Source organism: Taurulus bubalis (genome assembly GCF_910589615.1).
Source record: "Taurulus bubalis genome assembly, chromosome: 16".
NCBI lineage: Eukaryota > Metazoa > Chordata > Actinopteri > Perciformes > Cottidae > Taurulus > Taurulus bubalis.
This window is the reverse complement of record NC_136604.1, coordinates 13,682,750-13,707,289: the sequence shown is the minus strand read 5'-3', so window position 1 is coordinate 13,707,289 and position 24,540 is coordinate 13,682,750. Positions and strand designations below refer to the sequence as shown.

Sequence of the window (24,540 nt, the reverse complement as noted above, 5' to 3'; positions counted from 1 at the left end):
TCCTTACAACAGGGTGCCTTAAAATAAACACTCCCAAACACTGTGAGCCGAGAGCTTCATAACTGATGAAAAGAAACCCCAAAGTGGGTCACAGGATGTTTTAACTGGGTCATGGACACAAATAGACTTGGATTGGGGAATATTACATGATCTAATATATTGTTGTGATGTCATATGGAGTTCAAGCCCTGATTCAAACAGTTAGGTTATTCTACACTTCTTTGCTTTGTTAAACACTGAGTACTACATCTGTATCTTTGTTCCTTTGCTCCACTACTACACTATCTCTTTCAAGAGAGGCTTCTCACTGCATTTAGCTGAAATCTACCCACAAAAAGTATGAATGATTAGGGATATTTCTATTGAGGGAATATACCAGATTGTTTGCATCTCACCCTTGAATCAGCAGTTCCCTATTTTTCTTATAAAGTGCACATACACAGAACCAAAAAGAGACAAACAAACAAAATCCCAAACAAAGAAGATATCAACATAAACAACTGAGAGAACAACAACTCAGAAAGAAACTTAATGTACCCTTTTCACCCTTGTTTCATCAATTAATTGCTTCTTCTTTTACATAAGTATAACTGATCAAGACAATGTCAGTTGTAAGATCTTTTTGAAAAGCTAATGCAGCGTGTCTACACAGCAGCAAGTGTGCATGTCTTTGCACATTGCGTATGCTTTTCTCATTGTACATTTATATTTTTGCCTTACTCAAACACACACAAGCTTCAACTACCCTCCCATCTCAAGAGCGCTAGATAAAAAGCGTCTAATGTGATGTAGCCGGCACTGACGGGGCATCAGCGGGTAACACTGCACACCGAGCCAAATGATAGGGTTTCTCTGTGTAAAGTGAGAGGCAAGGGCCCCCGTGGTCCGTCTCATGAATCCCTCTGTGGCTGTTGCAGACAGGGATGGGACAGATGAGGAGAGACAGACACCCCTCCCTTTCCACTATCGGTACTTTGATGTCCAACTGTTGAGCTCTGGGCTCTGATGACCAGATAAAATAGAGAGGGAGACTGAAAGGAGTCTTTGGAAGAGGGAGAGATGAGACTTTTTAGATTAAGGTAGCCAGCAACAGTAGCTCAGTGCCTTGTTATGAACCTGTATTTATTTACCAGGAGAAGGTTTTCTCACATTCAATCAGATATATGCACTCATGACTTTAGCTCCTTTGCTAATCCCCCACCCGTAAACAAGCTGCATTTTTTTAAATCTTAGCGGTGTCAAATGTATCATCAAAGAGACATGAATGACTTAACATTACAATGTACAGATAACATTTTTAACACTGATACAAAATACTGTGAAATATATTGTAAGTTAAGGTTACTCACCCAATCGGAGGCACCAGAGTGATGGGAAGGAAGATGAAGGTAGTAGGAGAAGGCCATTTTTGATTATGCCAAGTTAGCAAACTCATGGGAACTTAAGTCAGGCTCATCCAGTAGTGCAGCATCTGCCCATCTAAAGTAAATATAAACATCCTTTGGGAAAGAATGCAATGTTCTTGCGTATCCATTCAGCTTTCGGCATCAGATGGACACATGTGGCTGTGTGTGTGTGTGTTTTGTCACTGCACAACAAGGGATGAGCAGCCGGGCGAGTGGACACAAGCGCCTATCTCCTCGAGCTGACATATATTTGGTATTTATTTGTACACAAGGAAAAGTAGGCCTTGTGGGCTGTTTAAAAAACAAACATGTATATTATGTTTAATATAAATATATTGTGTTTTTTTATTTTATACTCAACAAGAACAATAGATCCAATTTGTAATATTCAGAGCAATTATATAGCAGCAAACAACTACTTTCTATGTGAAGCTATAATGGAATAATGCCTGCCAAAGCATAGAATGAAGTCACTCTCCCTCTGTGTGTGTTGTTATCCGAGCTTCTCTTTGCGTTATTAATATATCTGGGCTGGCCACGCATGCTTTTAGTGCATGTTGGCGTAGCACAACGTAGTTTGCACTGTTAGCACTGTGTGGATTGTTAGCTAATAGTCGCTGGATCGCCGCAACCATGTTGAGAGCTATTGAGAGGCAATCAAAATGCTCCCGGTCTTGTATCTTGCACCTTTTAAGAAGTACTGATAAATGTCTGTAAGAAATGCCAGGACAGATTGTTGCGACTGGATGAGTTTCAAAGTTTAGTAATGTGTGACTAGTCCAGGCCTTACACTTTAATTTCTCTGTATTATTATCAATGTAATTTTTTACGACTCGGATAGAACTCCTCAGTATTTCCTCCAGTTGATTTCTACAGTTTCACTTAGATTGATGATGCACAGTTAACTATCAAAGAGGAAGACGTGCCTAACCAGATAATTTACATAGTGTTACACAATATTGAGTGTGTTTGTGGTTTCACTGCAAGTTTTGTCTTTTTTGTAGATGTTGTGCTTCATTTATGACTAAATGGGGACACTTTCTATCCAGGGTTGAATACTTAATGCAGGAATTCACCTTTTTAGATTAATGCCAAATAGCAAGTCCCCAAAACTACTAATGCACGCACAAGGACACTAAATGTGTGTGTGCACCCACTCACACGCTCATTTCCTTTCTTGGCCATACAGATTGGGCCACAAAAATTAGATGTGTGTGTGTGTTAGTGCACGCATGCGCTGGAGTATAGTGCTGCAAAGGGGAGCACAGGATCTTTGGTTCTAGATGAATTTTCCTATCTCTGGAATCCCCCTATCAGTCTAGCACACACACACACACACACACACACACACACACACACACACACACACACACACACACACACAATCTCCATTCATCCATTCAGTGTTTCCTCTTCCTAATAATAAAAGCAGATGATCTACGCTGTGTGCAGCGCACATGTACACAAATACACAGTGTTTAAGCGGATCTTCCTCTTTGCCCAACAGAGCAGCAGTTGCTTATTTAGTCACTAATGCCACCGTTACTGGCAGACAGATGGGCTTTGGAGAACTGCAGTTGCTTAAGCGAACAAGACACTTCTCTCTCACTTTCAAAGTGATTCATTTTGCACTTTGAGAATGACAAGATGGCTGAAGTGTTCATTTGCATTAAGTTCATAAAGAGTCCCTTGCTCCTCTTATTTTTTTCCCAGTGTCGGTAACTGAAAGTAACCCCTCTTGTACTTTTTGCTGATGATTCACCAGTGTTGCTTGAACTTCTCTTTTCGTGATGAATTCGCTTTCTCACCTAGCAACACTCCGGGTTGTAAATATGTCATTGACCAAAAATGTGTGTGTGTGTGTGTGTGTGTGTGTGTGTGTGTGTGTGTACACGTGTGCAATGGAGTCTTGGTGCATTTGCACATGCATGGTTGCGTGTGACTGATGGCCTCGTCGCCATCACCCACCTACCATGTTGCACATATTTCACCCTCCCTGAAAGAGAGCGAGGGAGAGGAAGGGAGACCACCCATTGGGTTGGTACTGGGGTCCAGATTAGGCTGCCCCTGGCAGTCCCTGGAGATCCGTTGCTTTGTTGATGGTTTTTTAATGACCCCAGTCTGGCTACAGGCTCATTGTGCGGCCTTGAGTGACAGGCAGATGGGAGTAGCTGATGGGTTAATCTGACATTCCAGAAAAAAACAGAGAGGGGGCTTTTTTTTGTCCATCTCATTGAGATCCATTTCTGTCAAAGCACTTTAGGGAAAACCATTTGATGTTTGGAATAAAAGCAGAAATATAAATAGTGCCAAGATACTGAAATTCCATGTAATACAGTGTTAAAACATGACTTATTAACTCCCAAAATGTGTTTATTTATATATATATATACACACACACACACACACACACACACACACACACACACACACACACACACACACACACACACACACACTCAAGTTTAATCTTCCACTTAATAAGAAAATGTTCATTTGATTTAGTCCGAATCTTGCCATTTTTAGCCTTCATAGTTTTATTCGACAAGAACTTTAACATTTTAGCTGACAAAGTTGTTGCCGTTATTTAACTTTAAATTAAAAATCCTTAATCTTAGTCCTGTGACGAATGCCCCCTTTTAGTCATCAGATCATATTTAGCATTTCAGTCTAGTCCAACAAACATTTAGACATTTTAGTTTAAATTTATATCAAACTTACATTATTCATTATAGTAGCACCATTTTCAGGACTGAGGTGTTTGAGAGAGGGAACGAGGGGAGAGAACGGACAAAAATAAAGAGAATTCTTGATAACATTTTTTTTCTTGTCTATTTACACTAGTTGATATCTTCATAGTTTGTTTGATGACGTCTGTGCCGTCTTGTCATCGGCTTGTTGTACTCGTGTGGAAAAAAGGATGTTGACAAACATATTACGTCTTAGTCCAGAAAACGAAATGAACACAGTTTAAATAAGGATAAGGATCCTCCTCTCCTGTGTATCGATGAATATTGTATTTCCCATTCACTGACGCAAATCAGTCTCGTGTCATTCAATCACTATAGACCGTGTAATTCATGGCTACTAACTTTTACCTTACTCTAAGACTCCGAGTGGTGAGATACGATCCTTTGTGTGTTTATACGGCCTCCACTCTGGAAATGACAGAGGATAAGACATTAGGTCAGTTGATGTTTTCAAAACATAACTTCCAGTAACTGGATGGAGTTTTGGGGTTAAAAAAACAGCAGACATAAAACATAATCAACCCAGAGGTAAGCGCACGAAAGCGTACTAAAACACTAATTTCCTCTGGACAGACCTGAGCATAATTTTTCTTTTCATCTTCACAGCCACATATTGCCATCAGTTGTAGTAAAAGGTCGACAGGATGGTCCTATGAAACACATTAGCTTCCACTCTCGTGCATGTCATGCGCATGCTGTTGCCTGTCAAATTGGATTTGGGAAACTCAAGGGGAATGCCACCAGGCTATTATGAAGGCACTTGTTATCAAACTTATTTGTGGTGAAAATGTTTTTTTTTCTTTCCTCCGAGCTTATCTTAAGTGAGGCTTTTATTGAGTAACACGATAACAAAGGGGAATTTTAGGACTCCTCAGGTCTGGCCCTTTTGCAGTCTTTTCCAGTAAATGAAATGGCTTCTAAAGTTCCTTTTTGATGTCATCAAATAAACCAATAGTTTTTACTGTTATTAGCTTTTTAAAAATAGAATATCGTAACGCAGTGTGTACAGTCACTGTCATAGTTTCCTGTACATTCTGCTGTTGCAGAGGAGGGAAATTGTTACCTGATCAAAGGTATTTTCCCCATTCTTCCCCCTAGTTCCTCTGCTTATAGCCCTCCCACTACGCTTACCAGAATTAGACACCCATATCTCAGACGACATTAAACAAATTGAAACCAGATTTCCTGCCCTTGCTCAAACAGCATACATGCTTTTACAATACAGAGCTCTCAAGAGCAGTCGGACTCTAGTCAGTCTGGATTTTCACTCTGAACATGTCTCCTATTTTTGGGCCCATATTTTACTTTGAATATGAGTTCAAATCTGTGGGTATGCGTTCAGGGAATGTGTGGATTGGTGGGTTCTCTCTTATTACAAGTTGTGATAAGCAAGATAGGGATGAAGATGATTTGTCTTTAAGTTGGAAAACTAAGTTGTAGATAGTTATTATTGCCCTGGATTCAAATTAATCAAACTTTATTTATTTAACAGTTTCAAGACAATGATTTTAAGAAAACCTCTTTGCAGAGCAAACATGCAGTCTCAAGACTCCCACAATACTTACGCTATGCTGCCATACATGCAAGCGTCAGTAACTAGCGATACAACAGGGTTCGGGAACAGATCCCGATAAAACTGAAATGACAGTGAAAGGTCGTGTCTGTGAATCTTATTTGCCAGATAATGTGTTTCTAGTCTGGACGGACAGACAGAAAGGCAAGCAGCGGCAGGGAGAGGGGGAAAACCCTTGCACTGCACGCAGGAGAGCACGTGCAGCGCACTCTGGGAATGTTTAGATATCTCCTCAAACAGCTCTGCATTGGGAAAAAAAAGGAAAAGGCATCCTCTATGCTTTGACTGCAGCCGGCTGGAGCAAAGGGGCTGGCCCCAATTTTACACACACACACACACACACACACACACACACACACGAAAAGGGTTATACTGTACATACTCATTCAAAGGCCAACAATTACGTTGTTAATAATGTTTGCACAACACGTATAGTAGATACACATTTCACATACACAGTGCAGGTTTTATTAAATTATTTCTGTGTGTACCCCTAGTAAAATATGTCTGAAAGAGCAGTGGTAGCAACACTCACACTCCTATACCCTTCACTGCATTAATTGTTGATGGTCTCTTGGCAATGCTCCAGGTTGGGGAAAAGGTGGGTACTGACGTGAGTGTGGTGCACGTGCACACACCGGCATCTGAATATTAAAGCCTTGTCTGTACCAGCAAGAGGAAGAGAGGGGGGGGGAGAAAAAATTACAGCATATATCAGGAATTTTCCAGCTAATGATGTGCGGATGTGGTAGCACTGGGGAGAGAGAGCCCCTGACTGTGCTGTCTTTGTTTCGCTCGCCGAGGGCCCCATGCTGCATTCCTGTACACTGTGCATACTTTGGCAACAGTTGTAGTGCCCCTTTTTTCTGTTTTACTGTATACAATTTGCGTGCTGCTCTTGCACTTTTCTTTCTAGCCTTGTAGCTCTCTTTCCCTCCATCAGCCTCTACTTTTCCCCCTAAACTCCTTTTTTTATCTTCTTTCTCCTCTTCCTTTTTTCCTTTCTTTGCCTGGTGCAGCTGTATAGTTGGAACTGTAAATTGTCCTTTTTGCAGTACAAGAGAAAGAAAGAGGGAAAGTGAGGGAGGAGTGGAATAATGGTGTTTACAACATGGCTGACTGCTGGAGCTTCGAATGGGGCCTCTCTGGAGACACAACATTACAGCCTTAGCTCCACTGTACTCTCTCTGTGCATAGTTTTGCTCATATTATTATTCTTATTATTATAGCATCCGCTCTCCTTCTCCCATATGTGGCTTGCCTATACACTCTGAAGCCTTTGTCCATTTTCCTCCCTTAGATTTACGCAGGAAGACTTTAATTTGTGACTGGTTGCTTTCAGGAATCTAATCAAATTCTAACTTAAAACTTGCAGCATGAAACAGTCAAGCCATTTCCGGAAGGAGTTAACGTGCCTGAACATGTATTACCCTTTATTCAATAATTGCTGAAATGTGCAAACTTCCAATCCTGCTCTTATTGACTCAATTATAACTATAATTTGGCCTCTGCTGCATCCAAAGTACTTGTCTGTTAAGTGTGCATATGTGTGTGTGTATATGGTATGTGTCTGTGTGTGCAGTGGTGCTCTTTCATCCTGGGCTTCCTCAGTGAGAGGGAATGTAAACACGGGCCCCCGGCCAAGCTCCATCAGCCCCAGTACCTCTGGTGCAGCAGCCTTAAGCCCCTGGCCTCATCCTCAGTCCCTGGCATCAGGTCACCGTGAAGGTCCCCCTCGGAAGTTTGCATGGAGAGTGACAGGAAAATGTTTGTCATGTAGCGGTGGTGAGAGTTGAGGGGGGTGGATGGATGAAGAATGTACATAATGTGCCCATTATTTATTCCGGTTTATTGCAACCTGGGTATTATGTTTGTCTTTTGGGGCATCATTTCTATGGGAAATTATACCTTTTGTGCTCATCAAAGTCTTTGCTGAGATCTGGGAACACGGCAACATTACTACAACCAAATCTGATGGGGCAAAAAACACAAGTGGGGAGACAATCAGCAGCTTGTAAAAATAAGGCAGCCGTTTCAAGGAAAGTGTATTTATCAGGGTATAAAAGAGTTAGATAAAAAGATTAATGCCACCCTCATGGCTGTCAGTTGAATATAAAGCTATTACCAGGGAAGGGCGATTAGCTTAGCCTGGCTCTTTCCAAAGTTTAAGTCCACATACCAATAGCTCTAATAAATAACTCATTCACGCATATCTCATTGTATTAATTGGGAAGTGCTGCAAGGGGGATGTTTTAATGTTTCCCCCCCCTTTCCAGTATTTATGCTAAGCTAGGCTAACGGTCCCCTGCCAGTAGCTGGCCTGTGCATCCTTGGGGACCAACTCGCCAAATCATTGCTTCGTAACAATCGGAGGTCAAAAACTCAAAGACACTTTTTAACTTTGAGTACAGTGTTTTATTTTACCCAGAGGAAAGATGGCTAACACTGTATGAAAATAGATTGGAATAAAACAGAATGACTTATAAACATCAAACACATTGCTACAGATAGCGTGCATACATTTGCAGCCACACCGACAAAAGCAGGTGCTCACTTAGTCACGTGCAAGTACTCTCACATAACGCAACACAAACCAAACGACCCCGCGCGCACATTCATGCACCCTATTGTCACACTCCATGCAGTGTGCTGGTGGTACAGGTCCGGATGTTGCAAGTCAGACAAGTTTGGAGGTCTGGCCCAAGAGGTCAGGAGGTCCTCTGGGGCAAGAGAAGCCATTTCCTCCTGAAGCAGAGCAGGGATCCGCAGTGAGGAGGGTGGTGGTGGTGGTGGTGGTGTTGGTGAGGGGGAGGATGCTCTCAGCAGAAAGGAATTCCCAGAATGTTGTCCTTTAATCTGGAGTCAGCCTCACACACTCTCTGTCTCTCTCTCTCTCTAACTCGCACTCTCTCTTTTTCCTCCCGAGGCTTTATCTGACCTCCTCTGGCTTTTCTGTTACCATGCGGAAGAAAGGAAGGGTGTCAGAGAAACAGATTGAAAATTCAAAGCAGCTGACCTAAGAGCAAAACGCTGTATTGCACAGTTAAGGGCTGACTCTCTCTCTTGTGCCTGATTGTCCTACATACGGTATGTGTGTGTCTCTGTTTTCATGCAGCCTGTACAGAGGAGGGCAAGCAGGAGTGGGTAATGAAGGGATATGTGAAGCAGAACAGAGAATGAGAAGGGTGAGAAAGAGACTAAGGAAGAAGGAATGCAAACGTGGTCGGAAGAAGAGGAAGGAAAGGACAGAAGAAAGCTCAGAACCACATTACAATTGGGGAATGTTTCTTTTTACAACAGTCTGTGTGTGTAGTTATAATCATCTCCATGAAAACTGTTATTAGGTTGTGTGTTACAGCCACGACTCAGCATAGTCCTTTGTAAGAGTATTAGTTTTGAGATATTAAGTATCGCAGACTTGAGACTTCCTTAACACAGAGACAGTTGAGTATTTTATGGAGAGCGACTCTGTTCAAAATGCAGTCATGTATATTACAGGCTCTCCAACAGTTTGTTGTATATATACTTTACTGCATTTCAGAGTGTTTTACAGACTCATGGGCTCACAGAAACAGATAGAGAAAGAGAGCGAGAAAAGGATAAGGATTGCTGAGTGTACAGCAGGACTGACATTGGACTGTTTGATTTGGAAATGAAAATGAGCACCTTGTAACACAGAATCTGCGGGTTGAGATGAGCCATTTGTTAATACATTATAATTTCACAAATGCTTATTAGATCGCACTTGTTTCTCAGTGGTGTGAGAGGATGGGTGCAACAAAAAGTGTAAAACAGTAGGATATTTTAATCAAATAATTTGAATCAAAACCAAGAATATATTGAGCTTACTAAAAATAACCTGTTTCCAAAGCCTGACAGAATATTCCCCTCTGCCATAGACCTCCACTGTTGTCCAACAACTTAAACACTAGGTTATGTTATGCTATGTTGCTTCATTATGTTGCTGTAGTTTAGACACTAACTACTGTAGCACAACAAATGTGTGTTAGTATAAAACTGAAAATATTCAGCCAAGCACAAAATAAGGGAAAGCACTATTTCTTTCATTATATTTATTCATGAAATATATATTTGTTATGTCTGTCCTATCCTATAATGCATGTATATATGCACTGCTACAAAAAGGGTCCTACAGTGCTTGAGTGTTGCTTAAAATATCTATTTATGTGTGTCTACGAGTGCATGCATGTGAGATATATAGGTCTCAATCTGCAGATGTGGCCAGGTTTTCGAGTAACACTGCATCGCACTGAGGCGGATATACCCCGAGCTCTGTGGTTCTTCCTAGAAGGCTCTGCGTGTGCATTGGTGTTCAAACCAGCTCTGACTTTTGATTCTGCAGGTTTGCTAACTCCATGCAGCCGACAGGAGTCTCGTAGATTTGCAAGTGTTAGAGGAAGATGTGTATTAGGGCATTTGTCACTTTTGCATCCAGCCACATTTAAAACAAATGTATTGGTTGGTAGGGGGGTAAATGGAGATTTAATATCAAGCTGAACACTTTCAGAGAGCCTAAAATTATAGCAAGTTCCTACAAAAATGAAAGCAATCCACGCAGCCTTGAATTTTGAAAATACATCAGTAACTGACTACATGGGCAGCTTTGTAACTTTCATTCATGTTTTTCTTTGAGGTTTCACTGTTCTTAAAATCTTCAATGACCTTAACAGTCAATCTGTTCATTCTCAGCATATGTATCATTTCTGGTCACGTGTCTCAGCCGACGCCATCTCAGCCAACTAGCCTCAACTTCCTCCCTATTTCCACTGAAGCAGGAAGCAGGAGACGAGAAAGTATCACACATCTGCAAAATGCTGCCCCGGCTCTATTAATAGTGTCATTCAGTTTAGAAGAAAAAAAATGTGACCGGACTCTTTATTCCTCTTATCAGTCTCTGTTGACTGCCTTGCTTAAGGATTCCAGTTCGAGGTAATGTTCGGGCAGTTTCTGAGTTGGTCTCAGATGTCCAAAAACTTCCCTTCAAGCTGGATCTATGAATAATGCCCCTTTTGTAATGGAATTATTATTATGGCCATATTATGGGTGGGTTATGAAGTATTGCCCTGCAACCAAACTGGTCATGGTTTTACACTTAACAAGATTAAGAGTCCACAGCTCTGTGAGACATGTTGGTGTTTTGGGCTGAATGCTAACATCAGCATGCTAATGTGCTCACAGTGACGATGCTAAGTGTGGAGTAGCTGATATTTACCAGGTGGATTGTAGTTTAGCGTGCTAACATTGGCTGATTGGACTCATCAGTGGTTTTGCAAATATTTGGTCATAAACCAAAGCATTGGAGAATTGTTGCCCAGATGATGCCGACCGCCGCACCATCTTTGACATCCATGCTGCTAGCAGGGCTAAAACACAACATTTTTAACCAATGGAAATGACATGAGGCAGTAATGAACAAGTGCACTTACTGTGAAGTGCAGGGAGGAAAACCACTGGGACTTGTATTACTAAAATCAACCTCCCAGTGAAGGAAATCATGTCCAAAAGTCTATAAACCATGAAGTTACTTGACTGCTTAAAGGAATTTCTCAGAGGACACTTGAGCACTAGTTAATATGTGGCTATCTACATCATTCGAAGATCATTGCGCTCATATTACACATACAGGCTTGTGGACGACATCTAACCGCTCTGGGTATAGTTTCCTTGTACTCCCGCAGAGAGTGCAATAAAAAGATCTAGGTGACACCGCACTTGTTTTGCTTACAAACATTCGCCTCAGACTCTCCCGATAAGCACTCTGCAGTGCCTGAGGGAGGAACAGCAGCCAAAAGCTGTTGGAAAAATCTGGAGTTTAGGAAAGCACCTGGAACCAGTCCACTCTCCTAGTAGGGGTCACTGAGTTTAGTCTGGAGGCTTTCCCTACTGTAGCTGTTAACAATGCTGCTGCTTTCCTTCAGGCTATGGCTACACGCACGCACACACACACTCTGAGCTCCCAATAGAGTTACAGGGACAAATTTGGAAACCAGGCTTGGTGTGGTGGCACAAAATGGCTGCTGTAATACCTCAGGTGGGTGCAGGGTTGCTTGATGCAAGACGGAAGGAAGGAGGGGGTCGTTATCACTTCACGAACATGATACATCTGCCAGGTCTAATCCCGTGAAACTTTGTATTGTATATTGTTGTAATGGGTACTACTGAACATACAATACATCCTTATAATGCATGTATATACCGTATTTTGTGTCACTGGTGGATTGCGGTGGAAAGATTGTGATGTGAGTACACTAAAATGGGAGCAGGGAGACATGTCCTGCCAGATATGATTTCATGTCTTATGTAAGCCTAAAATGAGGGCAGAGAAGTATTAACCCTGCGTGTCTGTGCATGTGAGCCCCCCCAATATGGTGACATTTACTTCATGCTGCAGGCAGGCAAATGCAATACATGTCTTGGTATGTTTAACCTTCTTAATGTATTTGTGCTGTGTGTTGTAGGTGGTGACACTGTGGTACAGAGCCCCAGAGGTGCTCCTGCAGTCCAGTTACGCCACACCAGTGGACCTGTGGAGTGTCGGCTGCATCTTCGCTGAGATGTTCAGGAGAAGGTGAGAGCGAATAGAATTTTGATGATACGTAGGGCCAAACATATAAACGTATATTCTCAATTAATCAAGACTTTTAGTGCAAGTTTCAAGTGAAATTATGTCTACATGCATGCACACCAATACAGAATAATGTATTGTAATAATGTAACTTTGTCTCTATGATTTCAAGACGATACGATTCCATTGAAAGATCATAAATTATCACAGTGGATTACCGCCCAGCCCTAGTGTAACCCCTCATACTGTATGTAGTTTGATAACTGCACCAGCAGAGAGAAAATGGAGGGCTTAAAACAAGCAACCACACACTCACTGGTCAAAATAACTCATCAGCACTTCCAACCACACTCAAAACCTTCATTCAAAACCACCATTATCTAGCCTGATAATCAGACTAAATTAATATTTTGTCCGACGTGCTCATGTTAGCATGTTTCTATTTGGGAAGGGTTCTTGTTTTGTCATAACGAAGCAGTAGATAGTGACAAATCAAATTTTAGTCTGAGGAAACTGAAGAAGCACATTATTCCCTCATTCATGCTCTGCTGTACGGTCCTCCTTCACAGTGCTGCTTTTGCATTGCAAACGCACTAAAGGCATACACCTCAGCAACTGACAATCATGTGGTGTATCGTGCATGGAAACTCTCACACACTCACTGACATGCAACAGCACAGACCAGCCCCTCATGTGCCGTATACTGTGCATTTGTGCACTAATTATAGCTCATTGTTTTGTCGTCAGTTTAGTATGAATTGTATTATTGAACTGACATTGTGTAACCGTCAGTCTTTAAGTTGTCATACGCAGGGAAAAGAAGGTAAACTAAAACCTTTAAACTCAATTTACTTTGTAGAACACAACTTGCATGTTCAAAAACATTTACACTGCTGTATCAGTGTGGTGTATTAAACTGAGGTAACGTCTTACTCGCCACAATATCACTGGTGTTACTGTCATGCATGGATTATAACGGCAATCGGAGGTCTTTACTGAGGTTTCCCACATTTACTGTTAAACTACAGATTATGATCAGTGACTGGCAGGGATGTGCACATCACTGTATACACACATGCACATGCTCACATCCTTGTGACTAGGTTTCCATAAAGCGCTAATATCACTCAAAGCTTTCTGCCATCTCTTCTTTCCTAAGAAGTGGTTTTATTGTTTGCATGAATACTGAAGTATTCAAGTGTGCAGAGATGTCCCAGATCTATGGCCGATTAGGTCTGTATTTGAACTTTAACCCAGAATTGTTGTGAACGTGATATCTCACTAACTTCGGCTCAAACACCCTACTGGACTCGAGGATGATAGTCAAGGGTCAATGTCACTTTGACCTCATAAAACACGTTTTTCTTTTTTAACCATACCTCAAGAATTCATAGAATTTATGCGAACATTTTCTCGAATAGGATAAATTGATGAAGTGATGAATATGATTATATATCAAAAAGCTCAACTTTACTGTGACATCATAATGTTCTGCAAAATCCCTTTCCTTGCCACTATTTAACACCAAAGCTGTGACCATATTTCCTGTTTGTTCGCATACGGAATTGACACTAATCTTGGGTGTCCACCTTGAAACTGCTGTGATGTGTAGATCATCTGTGTTGAGGGATGTGTATTAAGTGTCAACATTAATGTGAAGATTCTCTGCAACAGCAGAACAAAAACCATAAAGCTTAACACAGGCATATGTAGTCACACGTTGTCATGTGTCCCAAATGGAAAATCTTCTTCAAGGGGCTTCATCTGTACAGCAAATGGCATCCTCTCTGCTTAAGCCCTCGACTCCCAGGATCTGATCTTTTCCTTCAGCCTTCTGCCAACCTGCCACAGTTTGTTGTAGAGAGGGTGAGAAGGGTTATCCCAGATTGATTTTGTCCCTCATCCTACTCACCGCCACCGCCTGTCCAGTTTCAATCTGATCACATAGCTGGCCTTTAACAGTTTGTTTAGACTACTGACATCCAAGTTGTGACGAAGAACTGTCTACAACCGCTCTGCAGGAGCCTGTGGCACACACTGAATTACCTGAGTCTCTTCAGGAAGAACAATCTGCTCTGTGTCTGAGTCCAGTCCACATTTTTATGGATACTGGAAGGTACTTAGGGTCCAAAAGTGGGAGACCACGCTTTTCACTTCCTCGCACTGGATGACAGCCAGGACTGAGAGCCTCCTTTTCCTCTGGAAGTCCACAAGCTCATTGGTTTTGCTCATATTGAGCTTTACATGATTGTTGTTGCACCATGTGACCAGAGACAGTATATAAAGAAGTGGACGCAGTCACCGTGATTTCAGATTGTTTTTGGGGTCTGACGTTTTGGCGCATTGAGTCTTCATTTTGGCTGTTGACATCTTTTCTCTTTTTTTTTTTCTTTTTTTATGACGGGGTTAAATTTGTAAGATGAAAACGCAGATAACTTCCAGACTGTAGAACACTGCAGTAGTAACCCGTCAATCACATGGTAGCAACGCCCTAAAGCATGCCCGGCTTTATTGTCTGTTTTACTCTAAATGAGACCATAATTTACAAATGAACATCATGCTGTAATGATGAAGACTTGAAACTAGCGATTGAGACCATAAACTCATATTTACAATGTGGACTGAGGTAATAAATCAAGTGAGAAGTAATGTCAGTTTCTCATAGACTTCTATACAATCAGACTTATTTTTGAGACCAGAGGAATCGCCCCCTGTTGGCATTTTTGAAAGAATGTGAGTTTAAGACTTCAGCATTGACTTCACTTTTCAGACCAGGAGGTCGCTGCCTGCATGTGACGAAGCTCTATCGGTCCTCTGTAAAAATAGTCTCGAAGTGAAAACGGCATGTTTCTCAGTGGCAATGATTCACTGGAATCATTCATGTCAATATAGTTATGACTTTGAATTTCGCCAAAAAATACAGTGAATACTTTTTATTAAATTCCTTCAAAGTCTTCACTACACATTATAAGTCTGGACAGACATGGATTTAAACTTCATCTTGCCCTGTTGGCGAGGCGGTAATTGTAGTCTGATGCCGTTGTTACAGAATCAGTTATTTGGGTGTTTCTTATTTCAATGTTTTCTTAAAATGGCACCTGTCAGCTGCATTGTGCGCAGTGAGCAATCACATTTCGGTTGACTTATCAAACCATTACAGAAATGACAGGCTGTTGTGGTTGCAGCATGCAAGTCAAGATCCTGCTTCTTGGTATAGGTATTTGTCAGTTTGTGGTCTAACGAACTCCACACATTGGAGAGCCAAACTAATAACGAATCGCTTTTCTAAAAAGAAGAAAAAAAGTTTAACTTCCCCTCTATGGAAGGAAAAAAGACGTTCCCATGGCATAAGGACATATTATATAATCTAATATTTATACGCCGTAGTATGTTCAGAACTAATGTCTTGTATTCAGCAGTGAAATGGGTTCCAGCCAGACTGGAGTGGTGTGTGTCGGAGTAGATAAGAACAGTCTTTCTGAGGTAGGGCTGAGTGCCAGGAGGAGCAGCCCTTTCTGTAATTTATGCTTCCTTCCCCAACCGTCCTCACACCACATCATGCACAGCCACACATATAGACTCACGCTCTGCATGTTGTGGGACTTGGTGGGAATATAAAGGCTCCAGTGGCAAAGGGTGATACGGGATGAAGAGACTATGGTCACACAGACGAAGACAGAGGAGAAATGTATTGAAGGGAGACTGAATGGATTCATAGGTATAACAATGTTGTGTATCGTATGCTATGGCGACACATTCTCACCCCAATGCGTCAATCACTGAGCTTGGTCAGTGCTCATCGGCTTTAAACCATATCGCTCTGCGTACCCCTCTAGCGTCAGTTTTACTGCCCATTGTAATCGGACGCTAAACCGTGCCTTTGCATCGGTGTCAGACGCCGAAGAGTCCTCACCACACTTCGTTTGACGCGTTGCTTTTCCAGCTACCTCTTGTGGACCGACCTGTTATAGACGCCACCATGAAGGCGAGACATCTCCTGGACACTAGAGGCAAAAACATTGTATTTCATGCACTGATCACCGATTTTGGTCTATTTTGCTTCCATAACGTGTCTTCTTTCAAACTAATGGAAATAAAGTATCCAAAACACAGAACAAACTAATACAAAAAGTATTAGTTGGTACATTTTGATCCACTTGTAGTGATATCAAAATGTAGAGAATTTTAGAATACATATCTTTTCAAGGTCATTTTCTTGGGCCATAAATCTCCACTTTAGCACCACTTGCATCAACCTAAATGAGATAAGTTCCTCTCTATATTCTAAAGGTTTTACTGAGGGTTCATACATCGTTCATGGCCTGATTTATTGTCAAAATGTATTCATTTATAATGCCATGGTGCATTTTAGCCATTTGCAGGTAAACAATGACTGCCTAACAGTGGAAACGTTATATATAAATTCTCCAGTGTTTTTGCGTCTGTCCTTTTTAAACATTCGGTGCATGTGTGCTATAGGTCATGTGTTCAAGCTTTATTTGGTAGCCGGCTGTAAAAATGGTGACACAAGACATTTATTCATAGTGCCAGATAAGGTCTTTCACATACATTAGGACGGGCTACCAGGGGAGGGGGCCGGACTGGGTCGGCTTTGTTATTCCTGGTTTCCGGCTTTTAGAAGGATGATCATTACGCTCATGTGTGACTTTTTTTATGTAAAGAAAGCCCTTTTACCACACATCATGTTTTAATCTTTTTTTACCTTTTTAAAATGGTGTCTAACTATTACTGATGGGTTTTCTTCAATCTTCTCAGGTTCTCAATCTTTGTTGCCCAATATTTGTCTCTACCTCCTTTTTATTTATTTATTTTTCTTACTGCATCTTTCTATACTAGCACAACTTTTTTTATGATTAATCAATTAGTCAGAGAAATAAACGGCAACTCTATTGACAATATTTTAGTGACATAAAGTGAGTCAAGCCTTTGACTCTTTGAGGTGAATGACAGTTGGATGTACTTAATGCCATACTCAACATGTGGTAACACATCATGAGGCACAACAACTTGCAGCATTTCGTGGCTGAGTAAAATGTTCAAACATGCACCAATGAATTTGTTGCAAATTAACATGTAATTGAGCATCTTACCACCTAAATAACTAAGCGTCTTCATAAAGTAACATGTATCGTTATGCATTATGTGCAGAGGAGATATAGTGTTCCTTTTTCAAAGCAGACACAATCAGATAGCAGTGAGGTGTGTGCAAGTTGGCCAGGTTAAGGTACTTCTTCCCTCACTCTGACACAATAAGCTGTAAAAAGCTTTGGTGTGGATACGTGTGTTTTCACAATCTGGCACCTGTCCAACTTTGCCTTAAGGCGGAAGACAAGGCAGAGCCCTTTGATGGCAATGAACAGAAAATACAATCTCTCTCTGTCCCTCTCTCTCTCTTTCCCTCTGCAGGTGATTAAGATGGCTTTTTAAAAGGCCACCTGTTAGAGATTAAAGGGCACCTGGGAGAAACAGTGAAAGAAAGCTAAAGAAAGCGTGATTGAGGGAAAGTGCAGAACAAGAGAGGATGAGAAAACGCTGTTTATTGGTTTGCAGTTCAGACACTACGAACCAGACATCCCCACTGGTGGTTTAATTACCTTTGTGAATAGTTGGTATCTAAATGTCATTTTTCTTTTTCTCGGAATGAACAAGTATATCAGCTAAGAAATATCGTCTACACAATTAGGCAATTGATCTGTTAGACCATTTACATAAATGCATTGCCATTTTTATATTGTCTTAATTTTGGACTCTTGCAATCTGAAGACATTACCGTGACAAAGTTAGGTCCGTTTTTATAATGACTATATGCTTTAGTCAAAGCCCCACTGAGCCGTGACGACCCTGTTACCTCATGTTGCAGGTCAGAAAAGTGCAACTCCAACCTCAAAATGTCTGTCTTATGAGTCATGAAACTTCAAAGCGTCTCCCCCTTCAAGCAACCTCCTCTCCCCTCTCCACTTCCATTATCAAACATGCCATTGTAAAAAGAAAAAAACTCTTTTAATGACTATCTGAGAAGAGTTGGGAACTGGTTCTCTCAGGAATTTGAGCAAATATCATACAAGTCTGCATCTGCATGGCTGTGATGGTGTCAGGGTGAGTCATGGTTCAAGTGAATGGGGGAGAGAGCGCCTGCTTGTTGACATTCCTCCAATCGAAAAGGTTGAACGTGTTGTGTTAATGGTCTGGGAGAGGCCCCACATCCGTGTGGACTTTCTCACAGTTTGGAACTCAATTGATGGATCCTCAAAGAGACAAACGCATACCCGCATATGCAGGACATCCACATTTTTGACGGGCACACTTGCATGTCAACGCAAATTGCACCGACACCGGCTTTAACACACTCCAGCACACACTCCATTTCTCTCCCTCCTTTTCCCACCCAGTCAGATTGACGCTCTCACGTGCAAACATGCACACACACATTCCAGAGGTTGTTTCGGTGGAATGTGGGACAGAGCCTCGCTGGTACTAAAGGAAGCGTGACTCAGCAGCCTGTCCCAACTCAGTCTCAGTCCTTTTTTCGCTGCCCTCCTGCTTTGTGTATAGGTACGTATGTGCACATGCAATGCCCAGAGTGGGGAACGATCTTTTTTGTGCATGTGTGCACTTGTACATATTACTTGTGGACCTACTTGAGTGTGTGTGCAAATGTACATATGTACTTGACTTATGACTGTGTGTGCATGCCAGTGGTCAGCTCTATGTGAATCCAGTTATCCCCCTCCAACAAACCACTCCAAGTTTAAAAATGGACCTCTTGGAATTATCAGCCCTACTTGTTGTGGCATGATGACTTTGCTGTAGGTGATTTATTTTGTTCTTCTTTTGCAACAGTCAGAACTGGTTTGGTTTGATCTTGAATGTCTTTCAAACCTCAGTGCGGTGCTTTACCCCGAAAGACCTATGTGGTGTGTTCCTCTTTCAGTTGGATGTTTAGAGCAAAGGTTCAAGAGTCAAGCAACACTGAGACATCCATTAGTTAAGGATACCAGTTTTGAATAACTGAAACAAACATGTATTTCAATTCCACTTCCGAACCAAAGCATGTGACTGAGGGTTTGCCGTCACTAAATGTGCAAAATACCCCTGTGTGACTAACTTCCCAGTGTCTGAGTCTGTAGGAAAGTGTGGGTGTTGAGCTATGCAAAGCTTCTTGCAAGTGGGAAAACACAAGGAGCACATGGTGGCTAGCCATTCTGTTGACTTCAGGGAAGTGGGGTGCACTTGAACTGTCTTCGTGCCTGGATACAGAATGCATACACACCAATGTGACAATATCCTGCATTACATTGACATCTGCTGGTGACGAATCATTTAACCAAAGAACAATATAACCGAAAGCTTCTCTGACCCTACTGCGTTTCAGACTGTACTTTGGGGAGTAACACATTTAGAAAGTAGTCGTGTTGCCCTCAGTTACATTAGAGGAAAGTCTTCTCCTTGTGAGCAACACATTCTCATATCCTTTCAGAGGAACTTCAGTACTCGTTCCCATGCATCTTTTCTGTTGGAATAATCCAACGTTTCTGTCCCACGCCTCTCCCTCCCACTTTCCTACACCCATTCACATACGGAGAGCGCAAAAGCAGACACACACATGAGGGATAAATAGACTTTATTTAGTACCGTGTGGCGGCCGGCAGCCTTGTGCTGATGATGACTACTGGAATTTGTGAGGGTGCCAGGGCCATGGCCGCCCACGGGCATCCAAAGACTGCCCAAAGCCACAGGAACCACCAGCAGCCCTGCTGCCGCTCTCCTCCCTCCTTTCATCCCTTCCTCCCCTTTTCAGTGGTACTACCAACACCGCTTCACAGCCCTGGCTACATGAGATGGAGCTGCCAGTGTGTGGCTACTTCAAACGCTCGCATCAGAGTCAAACATTCCTCGTTGCCTTGAGCCAATAGCTTTTTTATCTCTGAGCTATTTGTCTGCAGTATACCGTGGGATAGTGAGCATTAGGGCTCATATCGAAAGGTCAATAAGAACATGATTAATGCTGAACATTTTAATGCATTTAACCTTTTCCTATACTGTTATTTTTTTGTAAAACGCAATATTTGAAGATGACATCTCGCGTAAATGTTTCAGCGGCATCAAACTGAACTTTCTTTCTGTTTCCCAGACCGCTATTTCGAGGAAACTCAGATGTTGATCAGCTGGGGAAAATATTTGAGTGAGTATTATTAGCTGCATATCCTGTTACAGTTTCTGATGTCCTGTATGTTATATTGTCATAAGTCTGAATGTAATACCTGGGGAGAAGCTCTCAAAACAGTATTGGACTGTCCATACAAATCTTTCAAAAGTCAATCCAATTGAATTTTTGAGAACTTAAGTCCTGTGTGGATATTATTAATTTATTGAACCTATTATCATGCATATAGCCTAAATACAGAGCAGGGTGTGCTGTAATTAATGCAGAGCCTCCCAGACAAGGTCATGCTGCTCTGCTAGGTTAAACATCCCCCAACAGACATGCAAGCAAATAGTCAGTTGCTTTATCAGGATCATTTTAACAAAGCTTTGAACTGGAGCCAGTGAATGCTAAACATTGCTGATGTGAAGGCACTAATGACGATTATCATCCCACAGTGTTGTTGGGGTCCCTTCAGGAGAGGATTGGCCCCAGGAAGTGGCCCTACCACAGAGTGCTTTCACCCCTCGGCCCCCTAAGCCCATAGAGGACTTGGTTCCAGACATGGATGAGCAAGGACGGGCCCTCTTAATGGTGGGTAGAGCCTTGGTTCAAACCAATCCACATTGATATATGATGCATTACATTCTAACAATACATCATTCCCATCATATTATTGCAGTTATGCATTCATTGATCAATCTTCTTGTCTCATCCTCTTCTATTTCACCTCTCCTTTGCAGCAATTCCTTGCCTTCAACCCCTCCAGGAGGATATCGGCCTTCGCTGCGCTCAGCCACCCCTACTTTCAAAGTGTGGACAGCCACAGTAGGAGTGTGTACGCGGCCCAGCCAATCCCCAGTAACAAGCCCACTATGGAGGAGAGGACTGCCTGACTGTCCTCCTTCACCCTTAATCATCCCATACAGTGTCTATAAAAAGTATTCTGCGACCCCGCCTTGGTGGTTTTCAAGTTTTATTGTTTTTACAGGGTTAAATCAAAGTGTGTTAATAAAGCTTTTTTGACACTGATATACAGATAAATCTTAAATGTCAAATTTGACATAAATCCGTTCAAATAAATAATTTAGGTACAAATATGTGAACAAAAATTGTGAAAAGAGGGATATAGATGTGGTTAAATCTTCTTACGTGCTTCTTTGCATAAATCCTCAAGCTGAGGTTGCATTGTGAGCATAACTAAACGGCAGTTTTCAAGTTCTTAAACAAATTTGGTATGTATTGTGATTTGGTCATTTTGGTGTTTGTGCTTTGGAAGGCAGTCCTGTGCAGCTATAAATCTGCGGGTTGTTTTTCGGCTTGAAAAACAACCATCTCCCATCATGAAAGCAGGATTCTTTTGTATTCTTCTTCATTAACTTTGCCCCCCACCATTGCCACAACATGATGCCACCAACATCAGGCATATCATTGAGTTTGTGGGTCAAAAAGCTTGATTTTAGCATCCTCCCGCCATGGAACCTTCTTTTGATCCCACGTGCCTTTGTGCAAATGCAAGCGGCCATGCAATTTTACAACAGTGGCTTTCTCTTTGCCAGTTGGCCGTAAAGTTAGAAAAGCAGAGCACCCAGACAGCACTTGCTGTCGAGTCAAAGGCCCCCATCCCAGTAAGAGAAATGTGTACCTTCTTCAGTGTCAACAGACCTCATTGTGGCCTTATGGCTTCCTTTAGTTTTTGAGGATGACATATTTGTACTCTATACTTAAGTGCCTTCAGATTTTACTGGTATTCTAAGTAATTGGTTCTTCTCAATACCCTTGTAGGTTGGTTGGTGTTTTTTTCCATAGTATTGTAGTTCATGCTAGCGGTTTAGCTCGGCAGATACAGGTGTGTTAAACACAAAATCACATTCTATATTACACACATGATCACCATTCTACCTATCGTTCAACTTCTAAAAAGCAGCTGGCTGCACCAGTGAAGCAAAGTCATTTAAATGTATTTTTAGAGATTTATTTTCTCTTTAACTTTAAAGTGACATTTTTTATGATTTATCAGTGTCAAAAAAGCTTCATCAACAGAGTGTGTTGAATGACGTGACTTAGACCAACGGGGCGCATACTTTTTATAGTCAATGTACAAAACTTTAGGAAAGTACTCCTGAAGAGAGGGAAAAGATAGTTTCAAGAACGGGGACACCAACGCTCTCACCCACTGAAAAATGCACAAAAGCTATCTTCCTTCCATGAACTGATGGATTGTAATTGCTGCTTTTAGGTTGTTAAATGTCGATGATTGACTGTGTTAACAATGCAAAAAGACTTGCATCTCACATAGACTAGTAGTAATGGGCAAGCAGACTGTAGAAGCCATGAAGCGGAGGCCTCTTTATGGCCCGTGTTTAGCCTCGCAAGAGCCCCCTTGACTGGGGGGCCGGACCACACAGGATCATGGGGGGACAGCGTGGATCTCACCTGCCTTTGTGCGGACTGTGGGTGTGAGCAGATATACAGTACCAGATATGTACAAAACATTTAGTGTGTCCACTACCACTGACCTTATGCTTATGTACACACCTACTTATTGAAACGTTATTGGGCATCACAAGCCAGCCACTCACTGCCATGTTGTGTCTTATCATTCCAGTCCTACATGTAATATAATACTGCCACCCTGAGGATGTCCTGAGTAGCTGCAGACCAGTAGCAGGTATCTAATGGTTTCTGTACTCTTCTAGGAACTCAACATAATGGGCTGATATCAGTGCTGAGACAATGATGTGGAAAAAAACAACTAATAGAAATGCTCCTGCCACTCGCTAGTCTGCCATCATGGGCTTTTATCATTATAAGATACAATTATTTACTATCCGAATGTTACAGTAACGCACAGGCTTGCAATAGGTGGAGAAAGTCCCACCAGCACTATTCAACATGAATACATTTGGCACAGAATGGAGTCGCCAATATTCTGTATTTAATTTAAATTTTAAGTCTTATATGCTTGTTTTCATCAAGTTGTTACTTGATTTAAAGATGCTGGGGCATACAATATTCTTACACCAATTACACCGACTGTTTAGAGGATTATAGAATTTGTGTAAGAATAGTTTGACAATGTAAGAAATGTATAAAAGATAGGCAGTGGTACTGTACAGTATAGAGTTCTAAATGCAAGCTGTAATGATAGAAAACTTTTGATATGCGCATCGTCAGACCATAGATATGTCGTAAATATGGATAGACGTAGAGAGTAGCGAGGGTCTGTGGAATGTTGTTTGGCATGAGTATTTTTGTCCATTGAAAATGTGTTGTGGGCTCTGGGGTGCTTGTTGCATTTCATTTGCTTTGGATTGAGTGACTATGAATTTTACATAGCTTTTGATAATGGAAATAATGCACAAAATATTTAGTGTACAGTTTTTGCTTATTTTACCGTCATGTCCAGTTACATTCATGTTCAGTTATTTTTTACCAGAAAGGAAAAAGCAAGTAATGCAGAGTTGTATTTTTGTATGTAGTCGTTCTTTCAGAACAGTAACATATTTTAACACTGGTTTTCTTAACAGGTAGTGCTGCTAGCACACAGACACACACTCTGACTTTCTCAGGTTCTCGTTATGGTCGTCCGAACCTTTCGGGCACAGTTTGCACATCTCTGGGCTACTAACTGACCACATCACAACTCCTTCAGGTTTTCTCTCGAGCTGTTCCGTGATCATGTCATTGATCATAGTCTACTGTCATTCCTATTTATCAAATATATGTTACTGTAGTCATTACTGTCTGAAGATAACTGCCTGTATCGACTGTTTTTTTACTCCCCCAGCAACTTATAATTGCTAGATGGCAAACGCAAAGTAGATTCATGAATAATTGTCTGCTTGACTAAGCAATGTGTGACATTTTCTTTTTGATAATGACTTACATCTGGTTTCAGTGGAACGTACAATGCATCACTGACAATAATGTCTGTTAATACATTTCAATCTCAGAATACAAAATTGAAGTCAACTGTTGAGCTTTTAGAACTTTCACTGTTTTGAAACCAACGTAGCTTTATCCATCGTATAACTCAAATTACACATTATGTTCCTGTG

At 41.5% G+C, this 24,540-nt stretch overlaps 1 protein-coding gene across 1 annotated transcript in view; it reads left to right on the top strand.

Annotated features, from left to right (window-relative positions):
* Positions 1–21,375, top strand: part of cdk6 (cyclin dependent kinase 6) — a gene marked incomplete at both ends in the record, with an annotated part of 29,826 nt that extends 8,451 nt beyond the window's left edge. Inside the window, 4 exons of the mRNA XM_079232143.1 lie at positions 12,209–12,318; positions 20,468–20,518; positions 20,938–21,073; positions 21,223–21,375. Of these exons, the coding sequence (XP_079088269.1) occupies positions 12,209–12,318; positions 20,468–20,518; positions 20,938–21,073; positions 21,223–21,375 (450 nt within the window). The remainder of the gene's footprint in view (positions 1–12,208; positions 12,319–20,467; positions 20,519–20,937; positions 21,074–21,222) is intronic.
* Positions 21,376–24,540: the final 3,165 nt, after the last annotated feature.